Source organism: Pleurodeles waltl, chromosome 7 (assembly GCF_031143425.1).
Source record: "Pleurodeles waltl isolate 20211129_DDA chromosome 7, aPleWal1.hap1.20221129, whole genome shotgun sequence".
Taxonomy (NCBI): Eukaryota; Metazoa; Chordata; class Amphibia; order Caudata; family Salamandridae; genus Pleurodeles; species Pleurodeles waltl.
The window spans coordinates 1,466,203,809-1,466,225,611 of NC_090446.1; the positions used below are offsets into that span (position 1 = coordinate 1,466,203,809).

Genomic DNA, 21,803 nt, shown 5'->3' on the forward strand with positions numbered 1-21,803 from the left:
GATTCCAGTAAAAGGAGGACATTGGTGGTGTCCTTAAGATAGGTCGGGATTCTTTTGACTAACGGTTGTAGGAGGAAATCCACGAACTTTGATAAGGGCTCTAGTGCTGAGCCTATCCCGGAAACTATGGGTCTTCCGGGGGGAGGAATCTTTTCTTTATGTACTTTTGGTAAAATATAATAGTACGGGATTTTTGGATTGGTCTGTATCAGGAAAGTTGCCTCGTGATCTGTGATCCAGTTGTTCTCCTTCCCTTTTGATACTAGGAAAGCGATTTCTTCTTGGATATCAGTTGTCTGATCATGTGCCAGACGCTTGTAGTGTCTGGTATTCCCCAGAAGTCGTTGACACTCGTCTCTATACATTTTTTGTGGAAGAATCACCGTGGCCCCGCCTTTATCTGCTGGTTTTATAATGATATTTGGGTCGGCTGTAAGGCTCTTCAGTGACTCTATTTCGATTTTGCTCATATTGTGGAATACTTTATTGGGTGCCTCAGTAAGCTCATTGATCTTAAGGGATACTGACTTCTCGAAAGCCAGCACCTCAGGGGGCATTTGCCCTGCTGAGGGACAGAAGGTGGACTTAGGGCGTAGTCCTGTATTCTGTGCGGGAGTCTCATATTCCTTCCCAAGGAAGAAGGTTTTTAGGCGGATCTTACGAAACAGACCAGCTAGTTCTGTTCTGGTTCTAAACAAATCAATTTTTGGGGTAGGCACGAAATTCAGACCTTTATTTAATGCTTGAGTTTCCGTTTGGCTTAGTGTCCGGTTGCTTAGGTTAATGATGCTGGCTGTATTCTCCGAGCCAGGTTTCACTAGGTCTTGCTTGTCCCTGGGATGGCCTCCCTGTGTGTTGGTTTTTCCAAAGCATCCTCTCTTGGGCGCCACTGTACTTCTTTTCTCCTCCCTTTGCCCCTCCCGTGACCTCTGTCTAAAAAAGGGGGTGGGGGTTCGGAGAAAGACCATTGGGCGGGGTGCTGCAAGTAGGGTGCTTGGTAATGTGTAGGGGGGCCATACTGGTTAGGCCAGCCCCATTGTTGGTTAAAGTATGGGGGATATGGAGGCGGTAAGGGTGGGTAGTTCCATCCACCACGACGTTTGCCCACGTCGTCCGCGGCGTTGTCGTATATTCCCTGACGAATTACTATCACTATCTGAGCTGATGTTACTGCCCGAGGACGTGTCAGATGTGTTAGTGGGATTTTTTGCTACATAGTCAGGTTTGGTGTAGGGGTATATCCTTTCTAGGGAAAGCAGATTCAGGTCTTTTTGAAATTTTGCTATTTTTTGCTGAGTTAGGTATTCTTTATATTCATTCATATTTCAATTTACCTCCTCCAGTTTCTTTTTGAAGGAGAGAATACTCACACCTGACTTCAGGTTATTTTATTTGGTTTTTATCTGGATCAGTAAGGTTTCGGATAATCTAGTGGCAGTTTTTATAATTAATATCAGCCAATCACGTATACATTTCCGTGCTATAAGCCAGTGAATCCCAACCTTTTTATCGCCGCGGACTGCTAAATGTTTGATAATTTATCCGTGGCCCGCTTGTTTTGATTTAATAATTTTAATTTAATTGTATTTAAACATGCCTTCAAGATTTGAAGACCTCAGGCGGCCCGGTGCCGATTGATCCGCGGACCGGCACCGGTCCGCGGCCCGGGGGTTGGGGAACACTGCTATAAGCGACCAATCTTTACGAAACTCAAGATCGTCTAGGAATATGCGTGGCTCGTTAGTGACAAGTAGTCCGTTCGGTGCAGAATTACTGTGGAGGTATTCAGTGAGGACAGATCTGTGCAGTATAGTCTTAACCTGGGAGCGTTTCAATTCCACTAGGGTGTCCCAGTCCCCAAGTTGGGACAAACTTTTTGACAAAGCCGTGTCCCCGAGGAGCGAGGGGGCTGCGAGGATAGCTGATACTTCCTCGTCGTTGGAGGAGAGGCCTTCTGCCATGGTGTGACAGAGGGGGGGGGGGGGTTGTTTTGTTTATAGTAAAACAATTGAGGAACGGAAAAAAAGGGGGGGAAGGGGAAGAGAGAGAACCTAAAGTACTGAGGGGCGCAAGCAAGACTAAAGTGCTTACTAGGAGGAGGTAATAACTCTCGCAGCCAAGAGGCTGCTCTACTATAACATTACACTAAGAGAGAGTATATGGGAGAAAAGGGGATAGAGGAAGAACACAACCGTACTCGACTCCCAAAAACAATACTAAATCACAAATAGGAGTACGGGGTTCTTGTAACGAAGGTAGGTCGGTAGTGTAACAATTGTGACACTAGACCACCCGTGGCCCTCAACTAGAGGTGAAGTGTGGGTGAGCTGTAGTGTGGTGTGTGGTCTGGGAGGGGGTTTTCCTTAACGGACTAGGTGGTCTCACACACTATATAGTGTCATGCTTCATCATATGACCACCTAGCCCCACCCAGGTAGGACGGGGCCATCTGGGTGGACTCAACCTCACTGTTAAAAGAACAGGTGGGAGTGCGTAAATTAATTTGATTTCTGGAAAAGGGATACAGCTATGCTAGGGAAATAAAAACACCTACTCAGATACCCGGGTGAATTTTTAATAGAGGGTTCTGTGTGGTGTGGTTAAAAAGGACTGGGGAACCGGTGTGAGAGCAATGACTCACAAGGTCACCTATCTAAAAGAAGTAGCCGACATGTTTCTGCCCTTAAAATTGAGCTATGGAGGGTCTCTGGGCATTCATCAGGGCATTGGATCCCTGTTGCATATGCTTATTGAGCGCTGCATAAATAATCACATTAGAAAAGGGGTGAAGGAAGGGCCTACCTTTACCAGGGGAATACCTGGGGAGGACCTACAGTAAATGGGATAAAAACAGACCAACAAAGTGATAAGGTAATAAACAGCAAACTACAGCACACGTGACATAATTCATGCAAGACGCAGGAGTACTGGTTACATTTTATGAATAACAATCGCATCAATACTAGCTATGCGCGCAGATATGTGGAGGACAATAGGCAAGGGAAGGCAATTTCTTACCCTAACACTCGAGGCTAGTGGCCTCTGGTATCCTAAGGAGGGAGAGTCCCCTTATAGTCAGACTCTAAGGTTCGAGGAAAAAAGGCAGAAAGGAAGAACCCATATGAAAGTAGATGGAGAAATACAAAACGGGGAAAAAAAAACAAAGGATAGAGCAATAGAGGGTAAGACGTGGGGACAATAGAGGGTAATCCATAATGGAGGCAGGGAAAGGTGGAAGACAAGGGAGGAAAAAGGGTAAGATGGAAAGGATAAGAACAGGAGGAGAAGAAAAGCCAAGGGAGAAAGGGAAGCAAATGGGAAAAAGAAAAAAGAAGGAAAGGAATTAGAGAAAGAAAGAGACGAGGAAAAACGGAGAGAGATCTCTTATCTGTGAATCCCACGCTGGCTGACTCACTGCATCAAAGGTGGGAGCTCTCTGTGTGCCTATACCGACCTCTCCTCAGGACCGCTTGAATGAAGTGGCCTGGTTGTGGTTGGTAAATATAGTGGTCCTAATTAGTGGTGGGATGGAATTCAGCTGCGGGCAATCAACGTCGCGACCCGGGTGCGGGCGATACCGGAAATGCTGACGACGTTCCTTCGTTGTGGGCATTGGTAAAGTGTGGAACGGTCGGACCCGGTAATGCCGGGGACCCGAAGTGGCCATGTCGACAAGGGAGCGCCCTGAAATGACGGTGCCCTCGCGCATGCAGGTAGAGTAACGGGGTATCCGAGCTTGGCAAAAGCGCCGCACTGGCCGGCCGAGGCTTGGGGATACCCTGCGTGCGGGGAAGGTGCTTGGGAGTGACGCCCCTCCCGCATGTGCCGCCGGGAAACGTAGTTTCCCGGCGGCATGGTAGGGTGAGCCTGGGAGAAAGCCGGCTGCCTGTTGCTCCGTGAGGGCGTGGAGGGAAAAAAAGAAGGAAAGGATGAGGAGGAAAGAGAGAGTAAAGGGAGAAGGAGGCGGGGGGGAGATGGAAGGGATATATGAAAAGGGGCCAGGGGTAAGGGAGGGGAACAGAGAGGAACTGGAGGGGTGGGGGGGGAAGGTTTTTTTTTGCGGGGGGAGGGAGTTGGGGGGAGAAGAGGAAAGACCAACAGGGGAAAGGGAAGAGAAAGTGCAGAGAGGAGAAAGGAGGAGGAGGAGAAAATAAAAAGAAAATGCAAAAAGGTGAAAAAGGGAAGCAACCAAAGCCCAATTTGTGAAACCAAAAGACGGAGAGACAAAAACACAACAAAACACCAACAAACCATGGAGTAAAAGAAAAGAAAGGCAACAACCCACACATGGCAGAAGTATAACGGAAAGGAAAAAATAAAAGGGAAAATAGAACGAAAGAGAAAGTTACAGAGGGAAACTAATGGGGGGGGGGGAATATGGAGAACACGGGGGAACAAAAGGGAAAGAAGGAAAAAGGAGGGATGGGGGAGGGACACAACAGGAGAGTAAGAATGCATAGAGGCGAGAGTAGGGGAAGAAAAAGGGGGAAGAGGGGATAGGAAGGCCCAACCAAAGCGGAGAGAAGTGGATAAACAGTACTAGACAGGTAGAGGGAGAGGGAGAGGAAGGGGGAGGTAGAAAGGACATGTAGAGAAGGAAAGAGCGAAAGGAAACGAAGGGAGTATGGGGGGTTAAGTTTGAAGAGAAAACCAAGATATCTCATCATTAAGTCCAGCTGTGTCAGTGTGTAACTTCCATATCCAGCGTTGCTCAGCCCTAAACAGTATTTCTGACACGTTAGGGGTTGAAGGAAGAAAATGTTCCAGGACCGTCCACGACATGTCATCCGGGGAGTGATTTTTTAGCAGGAAGTGGCTAGTAAGTTTTGTTGCATCGCGTTTGCACCTAATCGTGCTTCTGTGCTCACAGATTCTGGTGCTAACCTTTCTCGTAGTCATCCCCACATATTTGAGTAGGCAGGGGCATTTGATTAGATAGACTACGTTCTTGCTGTTACAATTCGTAAGTGATTTCTGCACCCATGGGGTTTTAAGGTCAAGATTGATGGTGGTAGATCTGTGGGTAAAGCGGCAAACGCTGCAGTTGCCGCACAGATAATGACCTGCGGGGGGGCCATCTGCCAAAGTGTACTCTGTGTGGGACGAAGCTTCTCTTTTGGTCTTGTGTGGACCACCATGTTGCGTATGTTGCTTGCTCTCTTATACGCGTGTAATGGTGGTTCAAAGGGTAAACCGCCTGATGTTAGGATTTTCCAGTAAAAGGAGAACATTGGTGGTGTCCTTAAGATAGGTCGGGATTCTTTTGACTAACGGTTGTAGGACTGGAATCTTTTGACTAACGGTTGTAGGACTGGAATCTATAGCCTTTGACAAATCTTAGGAGCTCCTGATCACCCTCGATGTGGAATCACTTTACACAAACATCCCCCAAGAGGCCACCCTGGAAGTGATAAGCAATCTGCTGGAACTACATATGGGTGAATCCCAAACCCCCCCTGGTTTCATACATGGACCTAGCACATCTCGCGCTCACCAGAAACTACTTCAAATTTGAAGATAGTTTCTTTTTGCAGACACAAGGCACATCGATGGGTAGCACATTCGCCCCAAGTTTAGCATGTCTATACGTCGACCACTTCGAAAGACATGTGGTCTTGCATGAGGACAATCCCTACCGAGACCAGATAAAACTCTGGAAGCAATACATCGATGATGTATTGCTGATATGGACTGGTAATAAAGAAGAGGCCCTGGCGTTCGCTGTTTGGCTTAACGGAGCCAACCCCTTCTTAACTTTCACGATGAACATAGGTGACAACAAGCTACCTTTTCTCGACTTACTCATCTATGAACATGACGGCGGTCTGGCCACGGAAGTGTACTATAAACCGACGGACTGCAACAACTTGTTACAATACCAGAGCTTCCACCCACGAGCTCTAAGAGATAACCTCCCGGTCAGACAGTTCCTACGGTTAAGACGAAACTGCTCTTCCATGACTGATTACCGAAAGCATGCAGACAAGTTAACTACCAAGTTACACACCAAGGATTATCCCCCACATCTGGTCAGTAGGGCACGAAAAAGAGCACGCAATAATAATAGGGACCAGTTGCTACAACCCCGAGCACTGAAACCAAGTTTGGAGAAGATTGTATGTGTTACCACGTTCAATCCCATTGAATGGTGGTCCACACAAGACCAAAAGAGAAGCTTTGTCCCACACAGACTCCACTTTGGCAGATGGCCCCCCCCCCCGCAGGTCATTATCCATGCGGCAACTGCAGCGTTTGCCGCTTTACCCACAGATCTACCACCATCAATCTTGACCTTAAAACCCCATGGGTGCAGAAATCACTTACGAATTTAACAGCAAGAACGTAGTCTATCTAATCAAATGCCCCTGCCTACTTAAATATGTGGGGATGACTACGAGAAAGGTTAGCACCAGAATCTGTGAGCACAGAAGCACAATTAGGTGCAAACGCGATGCAACAAAACTTACTAGCCACTTCCTGCTAAAAAAATCACTCCCCGGATGACATGTCGTGGACGGTCCTGGAACATTTTCTTCCTTCAACCCCTAACGTGTCAGAAATACTGTTTAGGGCTGAGCAACGCTGGATATGGAGGTTACACACCGACACGGCTAGACTTAATGATGAGATACCTTGGTTTTCTCTTCAAACTTAACCCCCCATACTCCCTTTGTTTCCTTTCGCTCTTTCCTTCTCTACATGTCCTTTCTACCTTCCCCTATCTCTCCCTCTACCTGTCTAGTACTGTTTATCCACTTCTCTCCGCTTTGGTTGGGCCTCCCTAGCCCCCTCTCCCCCTTTTTCTTCCCCTACTCTCGCCTCTATGCATTCTTACTCTCCTGTTGTGTCCCTCCCCCATCCCTCCTTTTTCCTTCTTTCCCTTTTGTTCCCCCGTGTTCTCCATATTCCCCCCCCCATTAGTTTCCCTCTGTAACTTTCTCTTTCGTTCCATTTTCCCTTTTATTTTTTCCTTTCCGTTATACTTCTGCCATGTGTGGGTTGTTGCCTTTCTTTTCTTTTACTCCATGGTTTGTTGGTGTTTTTGTTGTGTTTTTGTCTCTCCGTCTTTTGGTTTCACAAATTGGGCTTTGGTTGCTTCCCCTTTTTGCATTTTCTTTTTATTTTCTCCTCCTCCTCCTTTCTCCTCTCTGCACTTTCTCTTCCCTTTCCCCTGTTGGTCTTTCCTCTTCTCCCCCCAACTCCCTCCCCCCCGCAAAAAAAAAACCTTCCCCCCACCCCTCTAGTTCCTCTCTGTTCCCCTCCCTTACCCCTGGCCCCTTTTCATATATCCCTTCCATCTCCCCCCGCCTCCTTCTCCCTTTACTCTCTCTTTCCTCCTCATCCTTTCCTTCTTTTTTTCCCCCCACGCCCTCGCGGAGCAACAGGCAGCCGGCTTTCTCCCGGGCTCACCCTACCATGCCGCCGGGAAACTATGTTTCCCGGCGGCACATGCGGGAGGGGCGTCACTCCCAAGCGCCTTCCCCGCACGCAGGGTATCCCCAAGCCTCGGCCGGCCAGTGCGGCGCTTTTGCCAAGCTCTGATACCCAGTTACTCTACCTGCATGCGCGAGGGCACCGTCATTTCAGGGCGCTCCCTTGTCGACATGGCCACTTCCGGTCCCCGGCATTACCGGGTCCGAACGTTCCACACTTTACCAATGCCCACAACGAAGGAACGTCGTCAGCATTTCCGGTATCGCCCGCACCCGGGTCGCGACGGAGATTGCCGGCAGCTGAATTCCATCCCACCACTAATTAGGACCACTATATTTACCAACCACAACCAGGCCACTTCATTCAAGCGGTCCTGAGGAGAGGTCGGTATAGGCGCACAGAGAGCTCCCACCTTTGATGCAGTGAGTCAGCCAGCGTTGGATTCACAGATAAGAGATCTCTCTCCGTTTTTCCTCGTCTCTTTCTTTCTCTAATTCCTTTCTTTCTTCTCTTCTCTTTTTCCCATTTACTTCCCTTTCTCCCTTGGCTTTTCTTCTCCTCCTGTTCTTATCCTTTCCATCTTACCCTTTTTCCTCCCTTGTCTTCCACCTTTCCCTGCCTCCATTATGGATTACCCTCTATTGTCCCCACGTCTTACCCTCTATTGCTCTATCCTTTCTGTTTTTTTTCCCCGTTTTGTATTTCTCCATCTACTTTCATATGGGTTCTTCCTTTCTGCCTTTTTTCCTCGAACCTTAGAGTCTGACTATAAGGGGACTCTCCCTCTCCAGGATACCAGAGGCCACTAGCCTAGAGTGTTAGGGTAAGAAATTGCCTTCCCTTGCCTATTGTCCTCCACATATCTGCGCGCATAGCTAGTATTGATGTGATTGTTATTCATAAAATGTAACCAGTACTCCTGCGTCTTGCATGAATTATGTCACGTGTGCTGTAGTTTGCTGTTTATTACCTTATCACTTTGTTGGTCTGTTTTTATCCCATTTACTGTAGGTCCTCCCCAGGTATTCCCCTGGTAAAGGTAGGCCCTTCCTTCACCCCTTTTCTAATGTGATTATTTATGCAGCGCTCAATAAGCATATGCAACAGGGATCCAATGCCCTGATGAATGCCCAGAGACCCTCCATAGCTCAATTTTAAGGGCAGAAACATGTCGGCTACTTCTTTTAGATAGGTGACCTTGTGAGTTATTGCTCTCACACCGGTTCCCCAGTCCTTTTTAACCACACCACACAGAACCCTATTAAAAATTCACCCGGGTATCTGAGTAGGTGTTTTTATTTCCCTAGCATAGCTGTATCCCTTTTCCAGAAATCAAATTAATTTACGCACTCCCACCTGTTCTTTTAACAGTGAGGTTGAGTCCACCCAGGTGGCCCCGTCCTACCTGGGTGGGGCTAGGTGGTCATATGATGAAGCATGACACTATATAGTGTGTGAGACCACCTAGTCCGTTAAGGAAAACCCCCTCCCAGACCACACACCACACTACAGCTCACCCACACTTCACCTCTAGTTGAGGGCCACGGGTGGTCTAGTGTCACAATTGTTACACTACCGACCTACCTTCGTTACAAGAACCCCGTACTCCTATTTGTGGTTTAGTATTGCTTTTGGGAGTCGAGTACGGTTGTGTTCTTCCTCTATCCCCTTTTATCCCATATACTCTCTCTTAGTGTAATGATATCCTAGTCCTGCCGCTCATATTAAGAAGCCTTTGCACCCTGTGAAGCTCTGTGCAACTGGCAGTGGTAATACTAGAAAACCATTCTATGCACTCTGACGAGAGGATCTCTGAAACAATCTCCAAGGATGAGCCACATGGCAGGCTCCTCAGTGAAGCCATCAGGCAGGCTCCACCATGCCCTTTGGGGGGAGCCCAAGAAAGTAAATCACAACTTTGTAAACACAATGAGAGGACTAACAAATTAACACCAACTAAAAGAAGACAAGCTGACCATTAGGATATCCTTCTCAGAAAGTAAATTCCTACCTGTGGCTGCGGACGTGGCTTATGACAAATCTCCAGATATCAGCACACTGGCGGACACAAAGTCTAAGAAAAAGAGAACAAAAATAGAACAAACATTATCATCCTCAACAAACGGTACCTGCATGACAACTGAAAAGAATCTCAGCTGAAGAAGCAACAAACATCATGCACTAACAGCTGTGCCATAAACACTGACCATATGGAAGTGGAGGCAGACTATTGGATCTCCTCCAAATGAGGACTGTACTGCAGGGCTGTGGCCTAGTAAATAGTCGCTCAAACTGTGGTTCGTGACCCACAGCAAACTGTGTGCCAGCAGATTTGTGATGGGTAGCGAAAGAGCAATAAATATAGATGCCTTTACACTTTGCATTTATCTTCTCACATTTGCTGTGCTTCAAAGACAGAGGTAAAATGTCAGGTTACATCTTCTGACAACTTGCTGCTTACCTTTTTAATATGGAGAAGAGTGTTTACTTTTCTTTCTTGGACTGCAAACTAAGAGGAGTTTCTGAAATTAACTATGTAACAATCTTGATAGGATACATGGAGTATGAAAGGAAACGTTGTATGATTTTTTTGTAACACACAAATGTAAATATCTGCAAATGAGCTGTACACATTTCTGAATCTATCAGCAGTTAGGAATTCTGAAGTGTGATGGAAACAAAGATCGTAAAACGATCAAACCAAATCAACGCACTTACTTTGTGCTGCACAAATGATATCCACTGAAACCCGATTTCCACACATCATCATTTGTGCACTAAATAGCTTTATCTGTAAAACTGTGTGTCCGTGCAAATTTAGTGCCATTTCAATAGACAAATGACAGTGCGCAAACTGCATGATGCTTTAGTCATATATTTGTGACAGTGTGCTCCAATGCACTACCAGCTACATTCTACACTCTTACCACTCTCCTGCTGAATACATTTGCCACACTGTGTGAAGCACGAATATTTCACAATCCCTAGGACTTCAGTGATGTAACAATGATGTCAGCACCCTCACTCTGAAAACTGTTCTAGCACCATGATGCAAAGGTGCTGAACTAGGTCTCTAAGTCCTATTTTAAAACAAACCCTTACAAGTACTCCCACACACGATTTTGGGTGAACCTTCCAGTATTATTTGATGCTGTTTTTCTAATTCACAAATCAATGTTCGTTATATGTAATCATACACAACCATCACATTTATGTAGGACTTTCACACAAAAATTGATATGGATGTGGCATAATGGCCAGAGCTGCCAACAATGGATCTGGAGAACCAGGTTCGGCATTGGCTGTGGTCAAATCAATTATCTCCTATGCTTAAAATAAAATGAATCTGAACTTATGCAATCTGGTTCTCACATATAATGCTCTTGGCCAGTGTTCATGCTATGCTATTCAAAACTGATATATCAAGATATATATATATATATATAATATATAGATACACACACACAATTGATATATATCGCGCCCCCCAAGTCCAGTCCAAACTGCACCACTTAGCCTCATTTTAATGCAAAAAAGGATGAGACATCCAAGGCCTTAACTTCTTAACTTTTACACTGCTGCAAATGGGGTTTTTAAAATGTACTAAAAAAAAAAAAAAAGACTAGTATCAACTCCAAGATTTTGTCAAAATCTTTGTGATTTTAGTGAACAGATGCTGCGGGCCAGCATTCCACTCTGGAAAGAGTTCCAGCTCCAGTGCTGCTCACCATCTGCCACTTATGGGCAGATCATTATCTTGGCCAAAGTCTGATAAAGACATGTCAAGGGGTGTGGTCAAAGTTGTGACATTTAGAAACAACTGCTGTTAGAGAGTAACACAAATAAGTGTAAAAGAGTGTTATTTTGGTAATTTACAGCATTTTGAAAGCATGCCTACTACTACACAAAAATATTTTTTTATTTAAACCCAGTACAGTAGAGATAGGTTGGTCACGTATGTTTGTCGTTTGAAAAATTGAGCCATGATTCTAAAAACTTTAGGAAACACATGTCTACATTATCATATTCTTCAGTGTGGGAACGGCACAAATTCAAGATGTGGGTCAAAGCAAACAATCATACATATTTGCATACCTTTTGGACGCAGAAACAGATGGAACATGTTGTGGTGGGAGGCCCATCTCACTCGCTGCCCATTCCCTTAGCTCATTGTGTAAGCCCTCCATGCTCTGAAAACAAGAACAAGAAATATTATTTGTTTCTATTTTATAGAAAATATAAAGCGCTTTTAACAAGGCAGTTAATAAGAATGTACAAAAATGGAAGCACGATCACGTTAAGAGAAAAAAACATGAGAAAACTGGTGAAAACCTACAGGGTGAGGACATTTTCCAATAGAAGGGTATGGAACAAAATTACAAGGTTAAGTTACTAACCACACATACAAATTAGATGACAATATTCGCACATGGAAGTCAGCAAAGAGAACAGATCATGGTGAATTTTTTTTTTCCAGCATCACAAGCACCAGTCTGCAGAACATAGCTAATTGACATATATCGGACTCGGTCTTTCAAAATGTCACTGACATTGGACTCAATGCTCCGCTGTAGGTAGTATACTCAATTGTCAGGAAAGCAAAGTTAGACATTCAGTCTTGCACGGGCGATAAACCGAAACCACAGATGTGCTACAAGATCAAGTATTTACAATGCTGCAAAATACTTTTTACACACAAGCCTTTAGTTTATCACTTTTATCGCAATGTTCTATTTAGACAGCAAATTATATGCAGTGACTAAACATTTACCTACTATACAATTAACACAACACAAAAAACATGTGGGGTCCATCAAGTAAAGGCATCAGACGTGTAAGTCCAATGATATCACTATTTGTTTTCAGACGCTGACTTACTTCAAATAGGATGGGCATGTGGCAGCCCTCCCTGTGCCAATCTTGGCCCCAGAGACCCCAGGGGTTGGCCTTCTAAAACTTTTGGGTTATTTTCCAGGGAAGGAGGCAGCATGTCTCTCCCCTCCCCCCCCACTCCATGGGTTGATCCTGGCCCCAGGGACCCCATCCCCTGGGGCCCAACCTAAACATTTCATTTTATTTTTGTGGGAGGGTCAATCCCCCCTCCTCCCCCACCAGGCTGATCTCTGCCCTGTGGACTCCATCCCCCAGGGCCCAGGGCCCAGCCAGGTCACCAGGGTGCCCCCTGGGGCACTAAGGGCCTCATTCCAACTTCGGCAGTCTTCTGGTGAGACCACCGAAGTCGCAGCCGCCAGAGGACCACCAGTGCTGGCAGTCCTCCGACCGCCATATTCCGAGTACTGAAGGACTTCCGCCTCAATTTGGGTGGAAATCCTCCAGCAGTCGGTGGTGCAGAGGCGGGCCCACCGCCGGCCCCACCAAAAGGACGCCACCAGCCGTATTACGACTCGTAATACGGCCTGGTGGGGTCATGATGGCAGTGCGGGGCCAGCGGTGTGAGCCGGGTCCCGTCCCCTCAGGGAGAAGCACCTCGTCGGACGAGGTAAATGTCCCCCACAAGGGGAGGGATGTGGGGGCGTGAATGGTTGTGTGAGTGTGTGTATGCGTGTAATGCTTGGGGGGTGGAAGGGGAGTGTTTGTGTGTGCGTGTTGGTGTGTAATTGTGGTGATGCGTATGTATTGTATTGTAATCTTATTTATATAGCGCTTACTACCCCTAACGAGGCGTTGAAGCGCTTTTCGATGAGTAGCACGCTACTCTGGAACCCAACAAGAATTAGTGATGGATTAGTATCGTTAAATAATGAGTACAGTTTTAGTATTATTATGAGTTAATTTGGGCCGCAGATATGAGAGTTTGTTAGTTAGATTGACTGGAGTAATGGAGGAGTGGAGGAGGAAAGAAATCCAGAAATGTTAATTGGGAGTATATCCTTCATTTACTCAACCCAAAGGCTTGGGATGAGTAAAGGGGGGCGGAGGGGGAAGAGTATGTGGAAGGGTTAGGGAGAGCATAGTAGCAGGGTGAGATAAATGCAGGAGAATTTAGTAGGGTTGTGTGGGAGGTCACAGTAATAGAGTGAGGTTTGGTGAGTTAGATGTGGAAGCGGAGGGACGAGCTTAGGCAGAGATATTTAGGAGATGTAAGTGGTAGAAGGGATTTGGGATGAGTCAGAGTGAGAATGGAGGATAGTTTGATAGAGACATGACATAAGAGTGATGAGTAGATAAGTGTGATAAAATGAGAGCAGGAATTCATAGATATCTAGTATAACAACCCACCCAGGAGCCATACACATACAATACATAATTAGAACCATGGGTAAAAAAAACTTAGTCAAAGAGGTTTAAAGAGTGTGTGTATTTTATTGTTATGACATAGTAGCAATACATATTTTCTAAAGAAACTATAAATAAATAGAAATATACATATAATCTTAAAATATGGATAAGTACAAGCAGGACATTCACGTAAATAGTGTTGAGGCTTAGGCCTACAGGGACACAGGTGTCAGTGTCACCATAGATACTGAAGACCAAGGGTGTGCGCTTGTGTGTGTGAGGGTGTTGTGGGTCAGGGTGTGCATGTGTGTATTTGGGGGGCAGGGTACAGTATGGGGATCGGGAAGGGGAGGAGGGTCTCTACTGAGGGTGCTCACTAAAAGGAGAGGGGGTGACGGAAGTCATCTACCGGCAACAGGAATGCAAATTCCTGTTGCCGTAAGCCTTTCCGCCAGGGATTTCGTGCCGGTGCTCCCGACACGGAATTCCTTGTGGAACGGGGACTATGAATACCGCCAGCGGTATTGGGTGGCCCACCGGGTTGGAGATGCTCATCTCCTGCCCAGCGGGTCCAACTGCCCTGTGGGTAGCAATGGGAATATGGCGGTTTAACAGGCCAAATTGCCACACTCGTTACTTGGCAGTCTGCCCCATCACCCTTGAAGCGGTCAAAAGACCGCCGCCGGTTTGGCAGTTCAGGGTCTGCCGAAGTCGGAATGAGGGCCTCAGTCACGATGTTGGGGACAGCAGGGGGAGCCTGAAGGCCCCTGCAGTCCCACCTTGTTCCCTGCCTCCTGCAGGAATCGGCATTGCTGTTCCAGAGAGGGAACTGCTAAACATGCACCCAAATAGACCCCTAATTTAGCCCCAGGGGGGTGGCGGCCTCTCCACATTTCCTTCAACAATCTGTCCCGGGTAGGTGGAGGTCCACAGGCCTGCTGGGGTTCATAAAGAAATTAGCCCTGGGGAGGTGGTGGTACCCAGGGCAGTGTGGGCACATTCAAAATGTCAATGAATGCCCCCGGGACCTGGCCCACCTAGGGGCTGCATTTAACAAAGCGTTAAAACAAAAATTATATGCAGATTGTAGGAGGCTGGCCTGGCTTATAGTGGGTACCTGATGGTACTTACACCTTGTGCCAGGTACAGTTATCGCTTATTAGTAGATGAGTAGTGTTCTAGCAGCTTAGGCTGCTAGAGGTAGCTATAGCAGAGCAGCTTAGGCTGAACTAGGAGACATGCAAAGCTCCTACTATACCACTTATATCATATAGCACTATATCATAAGAATCACAATACTCAGGGTTACAAAAAAATAAAAGGTACTTTATTTTAGTGACAATGTTCCAAAAATATCTCAGGATATACTCCCTTAGGAGGTAAGTAAAATACACAAAATATACACACAAACCAAAATCAGTTAAGCAAACAGTTAGAAAAGTAGTGCAAGCACTGTAGAATACAATAGGATGCAATAGGCCTCGGGCAACACAAACCATATACTAAGAAAGTGGAATGCGAACCACTGAGGGACCCCAGGCCTAGTGTAGTATGTAGAGGGTCGCTGGGAACGTAAGAAAATATTAAGGGTGTCCAAGATACCCCACCCCAAGACCCTGAAAAGTAGGAGTAAAGTGACCCTACTTCCCCAGAAACACACTAAAGTCGTGATAGGAGATTCTGCAAAGACCACAACTGACTGAAAAGCACTGAAGACGGATTCCTGGACCTGAGGACCTGTAAAGGAAGGGGACCAAGTCCAAGAGTCACGAAAGTGTCCGGGGGAGGGGGACACAGGAGCCCACTAAACCCCGGATGAAGGTGCAAAATGGCTGCCTCCGGGTGGAAGAAGCTGAAGATTCTGCAACAACGAAAGATGCCAGGAACGTCTCCTTTGCACAGAAGATGTCCCACAGCGTGCTGGAGGATGCAGAGTTGTTTCCACGCAGAAAGACCGCAAACAAGCCTTGCTTGCTGCAAGGTCGCGGTTGAAGAAAAAGGGTGCTGCCCGGGCCCAGGAGGTCGCCCCTTGGAGGAGGAGACAGAGGGGGCGCTCAGCAACACACAGAAGCAGGCAGCACCCACAGAAGTACTTGAACACAAGTTCAAGAAAACGGAGCACAGCGGTCGTCTCAACACTACAAAGGAGGGTCCCACGAAGCCGGTGGTCACCTCAGCGAGTTGAGCAATGCAGGACTGAGTGCTGAGGACCTGGGCTGTGCTGTGCACGAAGGATTCCTTGCAAAAGTGCACAGAAGCCCTAGCAGCTGCAGTTCACGCAGTGCACAGGATAACTGTCTGGCATGGGGAGGCAAGGACTTACCTCCACCAAATTTGGACAAATGGACCACTGGACTGTCGGGGTCACTTGGATCCAGCTCCTGTGTTCCAGGAACCACGCTCGTCACGATGAGAGGGGACCCAGAGGACCGGTGAAGCAGAAGTTTGGTGCCTGCGTTAGCAGGGGGGAGATTCAGTCGACCCACAGGAGATTTCTTCTTGGCTTCCAGTGCAGGGTGAAGGCAGACAGCCCCCAGAGCATGCACCACTAGGAAACAGCCGAGAAAGCCAGCAGGATTAGGCGCTACAATGTCGCTGGTAGTCTTCTTGCTACTTTGTTGCAGTTTTGCAGGTGTCCTGGAGCAGTCAGTGGTCGGCCTTTGGCAGAAGTCGAAGAGGGAGATGCAGAGGAACTCTGGTGAGCTCTTGCATTCGTTATCTGAAGAGAAGCCCACAAGAGAGACACTAAATAGCCCTCAGAGGAGGATTGGCCACCTAGTCAGGTAAGCACCTATCAGGAGGGGTCTCTGACATCACCTGCTGGCACTGGACACTCCGAGGCATCCATTGTGCCCTCACACCTCTGCATTCAAGATGGCAGAGGTCTGGGACACACTGGAGGAGCTCTGGGCACCACCCCTGGGGTGGTGATGGACAGGGGAGTGGTCACTCCCCTTTCCTTTGTCCAGTTTCGCACCAGAGCAGGGGGACCCCTGAACCGGTGTAGACTGGTTTATGGAAGGAGGGCACCATCTGTGCCCTTCAAAGCATTTCCAGAGGCCAGGAAAGGCTACTCCTCTCAGGCCCTTAACACCTATTTCCAAAGGGAGAGGGTATAACGCCCTCTCTCAGAGGAAATCCTTTGTTCTGCTTTCCTGGGACTGGCCTGTCTGTGGGTTGGTAGCTGCAGTGAAAACCCCAGTGAGCTGGTTTGGCAGTACCCGGGGTCCATGCTGGAGCCCCGGGGATGCATGGGATTGGCACACCAATACCAGATTTGGCATGGGGGGACAATTCCATGATCTTAGACATGTTACATGGCCATATTCGGAGTTACCATTGTGAAGCTACATATAGGTATTGACCTATATGTAGTGCATGCGTGTAATGGTGTCCCCGCACTCACAAAGTCCAGGGAAATTGCCCTGAACTACGCAGGGGCACCTTGGCTAGTGCCAGGGTGCCCTCACACTTAGTAACTTTGCACCTAACCTTCACCAAGTGAGGGTTAGACATATAGGTGACTTATACGTTACTTAAGTGCAATGTAAAATGGCTGTGAAATAACGTGGACGTTATTTCACTCAGGCTGCAGTGGCAGTCCTGTGTAAGAATTGTCTGAGCTCCCTATGGGTGGCAAAAGAAATGCTGCAGCCCATAGGGTTCTCCTGGAACCCCAATACTCTGGGTACCTAGGTACCATATACAAGAGAATTACCAGTGTGACAATCAGAATTGGTAAAAATGGTCGCTAGCCTGCAGTGACAATTTTAAACACAGAGGAGAGCATAAGCACTGAGGTTCTGGTTAGCATAGCCTCAGTGACACAGTTAGGCACCACACAGGGAACACATACAGGCCACAAACTATGTGCACTGGGGTCCTGGCTTGCAGGATCTCAGTGAGACAGGCAAAAACAAACTGACACACAAGTAAAAATGGAGGTAACATGCCCGGCAAGATGGTACTTTCCTACACAGATCTACTGCATCTCCCACCTAAAAACAAAAAAACCTTTTTTGCTGGGGTGGGGGGGGGGGGGTGAGTTGCAGGGATGTGGAATTCCTATCGCCCGACGCCCGGGACATCTTGTTTGGGGTCAAGGGCAACAAGTTTTTATGTTTACTTTGTCCTTGGGACAAGTAGGCCCAACCCCCTGCAGCACAAACCCTTTGGCTGCCTGTTTACAGAGAGTGGAACTCTCTGCAGTTGAGGTAATGTGTTTCCAAAAGATAATGCTGTTCGAACTTGTATTTATGGCTCATTATTTGAAAGCCTTCATTTTTAGGGTGAGTGCTGTAAATAAATGTTTTAAGGTCACACTTCACTACTGACGTTGGTTCCAGTACAAAAAAAAACAAAAAAACGTGTGCACACATGTTTGAAAAGTTTAGGCTAAGAGGCTAAGTATAATGCTCCCAGAATGCTCTCTGATTATATGCAAATGAAGTGTCATTTAGTAAAATGTATTGATGCATGCTAGTATTTCCCAAAAATATTTCTAATGGAAAATCAGTGTAACCATTTTCAACACGATTATGGGAAGCATGAAAATAAACAAACACTGACAAAGCCAACTGATCTGACATATTTTGATAAGTCTTTTAGGTTTCATCAATGCGTGTCTTGTTTTGACATGGCTTTTGTAACACTTTATTGTTGTGGGAGCTACCAGGCCCTCAACATTGTAACAAACACTGGCAAAACCCCCCAAAAAAGTTTTTGAACTCTAAAAGCACACGTTGCCACCAGCGGCATAACAAAGGCCCCACAGCCGCCCTCCAGGAGGCCCCTTCAGCACAACACCTGCCCTGAGTGAGTCTGGAGAGGGGGCTCCTCCATGTTCTTTGCAAAGGGGCACCCTCCAGTTTCGTTACGTCACTGATTGCCACTGTAGTTCCTGACACTGAACAAAACTACTTTGTGTGGCAATATGCTCCTTGTGGAAGAGCAGAATGCGATCACTCACAGTAAAGCCAGCCGAAAGAGAGAGAAATAGAAGTTTAATAAAAACAAAATGTCTTTGTTAACACCAGACCTAATTAGGGACCAAGACCCACATGTAGGTAGCTTTTTGCATGTCGCAAACAGCGACTTTCGCTGTTTGCGACATGCAAAAAGCACATTGCGATGCACAAACCCAGTTTTGCGATTCAGTAACCTGGTTACCGAATCACAAAACGGGTTTGCGACTCGCAATTAGTAAGGGGTGTTCCCTTCCTAATTGCGACTCGCAGTGCAATGTAGGATTGTTTTGTGACCGCGAACGCGGGCGCAAACCAATCGCAGTTTGCACCCATTTCAAATGGGTGCTAACACTTTCGCAAAAGGGAAGGGAGCCCCATGGGACCCCTTCCCCATTGTGAATGTCACTGTAAACATTTTTTCAGAGCAGGCAGTGGTCCTGCGGACCACTGCCTGCTCTGAAAAAATGAAACGAAAACGTTTCATTTTTCGTTTTTGTTATGCATCTCGTTTTCCTTTAAGGAAAACGGGCTGCATTACAAAAAAAAAAACTGCTTTATTGAAAAGCAGTCACAGACATGGTGGTCTGCTATCTCCAGCAGGCCACCATTCGCGGGGGGGTCGCAAATTGCGAATCACAGATGGTGTCAAGGACACCATCCTACATTCGGATTTGCAGCTCGCAATTTGCAAGTCACAAATCTGAACCTACCTACATGTGGCCCCAAATTCTTAAAGAAAGTCACAAAAGTGCACCCATGGTATATGTCGTACCCCTATAAAATATTTGTGAACTGTATTTTAGCATGGGTAAATACGATGTGTAGATTTGCTCATGTGAAAATCTATTGAGCATTTGCAAGTTAATTTTCCCTCCAGCCACTTTCTTCCCAACCCTGGAAGAAGTTCTAATTCTGCCATTGTCAGGAGTAAATGTCCAACCTTTCTTATTATGGGAAAATATTAGAGAGAAGCTGGTAAAAATCTTTAAAACATGCAGGTTAGTAGGTTTGCAGACTCAAAGGCATTCCAGCCCTGGAACTATTGCTTACTGCTTCCTCCAGCCCCAGTATGCAGATCTGCAGAAAGGTGGCAAAATAAGGAAATTGCTACAGTAGGGATTGAAACTGCAAGTATTCAAGCCCTACTATGGTAGTAGCCCTGGCATAATCAGAGAGGCTATTAATTGCTGCCATAATTTGTCGCCACACTACATGGCACCAAAGGGACAAGTAGATCTTTTTACAGGACAAGTAGATTTGAGGAGCAACCTGTCCCCTGGACAAGTAGATATTTTAATAAATTCCACACCCCTGGAGTTGACCCTCTTTTTTTCTCTGCCGCTGCTTGACAGATCACCCCAAAACTTTCCATACAGCAGCTGAAGTGAGCGTCAAATTTTTTGGGGAAAGTTTGTAAATAGTCATCAACCGGTGCAAAAAAAAAAAAAAAACACTTGTTCTATAGAGACTAATTCCTGGCGACCGCTAGGTTCTGAATAAACTTGCACAAAACCAGAGAAGGACAGCAGTTAGAGTTATTTCAAGTAACTATAACTCGTGGCCTAAGTTAACCAAAGCTCCCGCCAAGTCAGAGCAAACAGCTATGTCCTGGGGTTGGGCACCCTGGTACATAGCAGGTGCCGGCCCTAGGGTTCTGCGGCTCCCAGGGCCATGTATGGCTCCACAAGGGGGGGGCCATGCAGCCTCCCTACAATGTTTTAATTTGTACCGGGAAGGTGGTGGACCCCAAGGCCGGGGATCCATAACAGACCCCCAATCTTCTTTTATTTCAGCCCTGGGAAGGTGGTGGTTCCCAGGGCACAGGGGGTCCTGCAGCCCCCACTATATTTTAAAAATTTTGCCCTAGGGAGGTGGTGGCCCCAAAAGGGGTTGCGCTGTGCCAGAATAAACTGGGAGCACTACCCCACACTGGCTGTCTTGGGAACGTGTATTTGGAAAATAAGGATCTCAGTTTTTCCACAGCTGGAGCCGCGAGCCACTGCAAAGTGGCAAGGGGCAACGTGTGAACTGGTGTTGGAAAGATAGATATATATAAATAACAGCATGACTATGTTACTTGTGCCAAACACCAATGTTGCCTCTAAACACCTGACCTTGAAATGGCAACCATGGGATATTGATTTTAATGCGTATTTATTGCATGTATGCATCTCTCAGAGTACCAACATTACTGAAGCACTGTCTACAACTGAGAAGTGGTCCTAAGTACCATTCTGAAAGAGGGCACCTAAGCTCTAATAATTGAGCTCTTTTTTTTCTGACCCGATTAGGATTCAAAGCGGCAGTGCTCATTAACATACTACCATACTTCTCAGGCCTCGGAAAATCAGAAAAATTGTACCAGACCTGCAGGTCGATTATCTTGAATAGTCTACTGAACCTAACTATCATGTACTTGACTCGGAAAAGGGTCTAAAATTGTGTGACCCTAGGCAAATATTGTATTTTACAGCATCCCCTTTTTCTTCATTCTCACGAGTGCACCTTCAAATATGGGAGTTCAGCATTTCTGCTGTAAAATAAAATCCTCTTTTCTTTGATTAAATGTACTAAACGTTTGCTCCATGTACAATAAACCTAGCCCACATACAGGGTACACATGATCCATGACTTGCCTCAGTTTACTACCAGCTTTGCCATCAGGGAAGGAGTGTTTCTCAGTTTATGTTTAAAACACTCACCTTTAATAAGTATATTACTAAAAGCATGATGTGGGAACACACTGTCAATTAGCATACAGTAGTTTTCCAAGAAATGTCCAAAAACCTTCCCACTAACTTGCAGCTTTAGTGATAAAACAATATAGCATATTAACAATAATAATGTGAAAACTGGATTTCAGAAAACATTTATCATTTGCACACCACCAAGTTAAGTGTTCTGACTTTTTTTTCATCCTATTAAAATCTTTTTTTTCCATCAACACACAAATATACAAAAAATGTTTGACAGCTCCTGAAATATATTTTGAAATGTTTGTAAAGTAGACGTAGCTATATAAACGTTGTGTGTTAGGAAAAACGCGATCCCCACACCCTTTCATTTCACACAGGTCAGACAGTTCACCTCCAAAATCCTTAAACTCTGCAGTTACAAGGAAAAGTAATTGCATTGCAAGAAGACGAACTGACTTTTGAAAGT

The 21,803-nt window shown here is 46.3% G+C and overlaps 1 protein-coding gene across 2 annotated transcripts in view; it reads right to left on the minus strand.

Annotated features, from left to right (window-relative positions):
* HAUS5 (HAUS augmin like complex subunit 5) overlaps nucleotides 1-21,803 on the minus strand; it is a 246,752-nt gene that overhangs the window by 202,972 nt on the left and 21,977 nt on the right. For both annotated transcript variants that reach the window (XM_069201157.1, XM_069201156.1), the window contains exons 2-3: nucleotides 11,530-11,624; nucleotides 9,446-9,508 (exon numbers count right to left, since the gene is read on the minus strand). In XM_069201157.1, coding sequence (XP_069057258.1) covers nucleotides 9,446-9,508; nucleotides 11,530-11,621 — 155 coding nt within the window. In that variant the 5' untranslated portion in view covers nucleotides 11,622-11,624. The remainder of the gene's footprint in view (nucleotides 1-9,445; nucleotides 9,509-11,529; nucleotides 11,625-21,803) is intronic.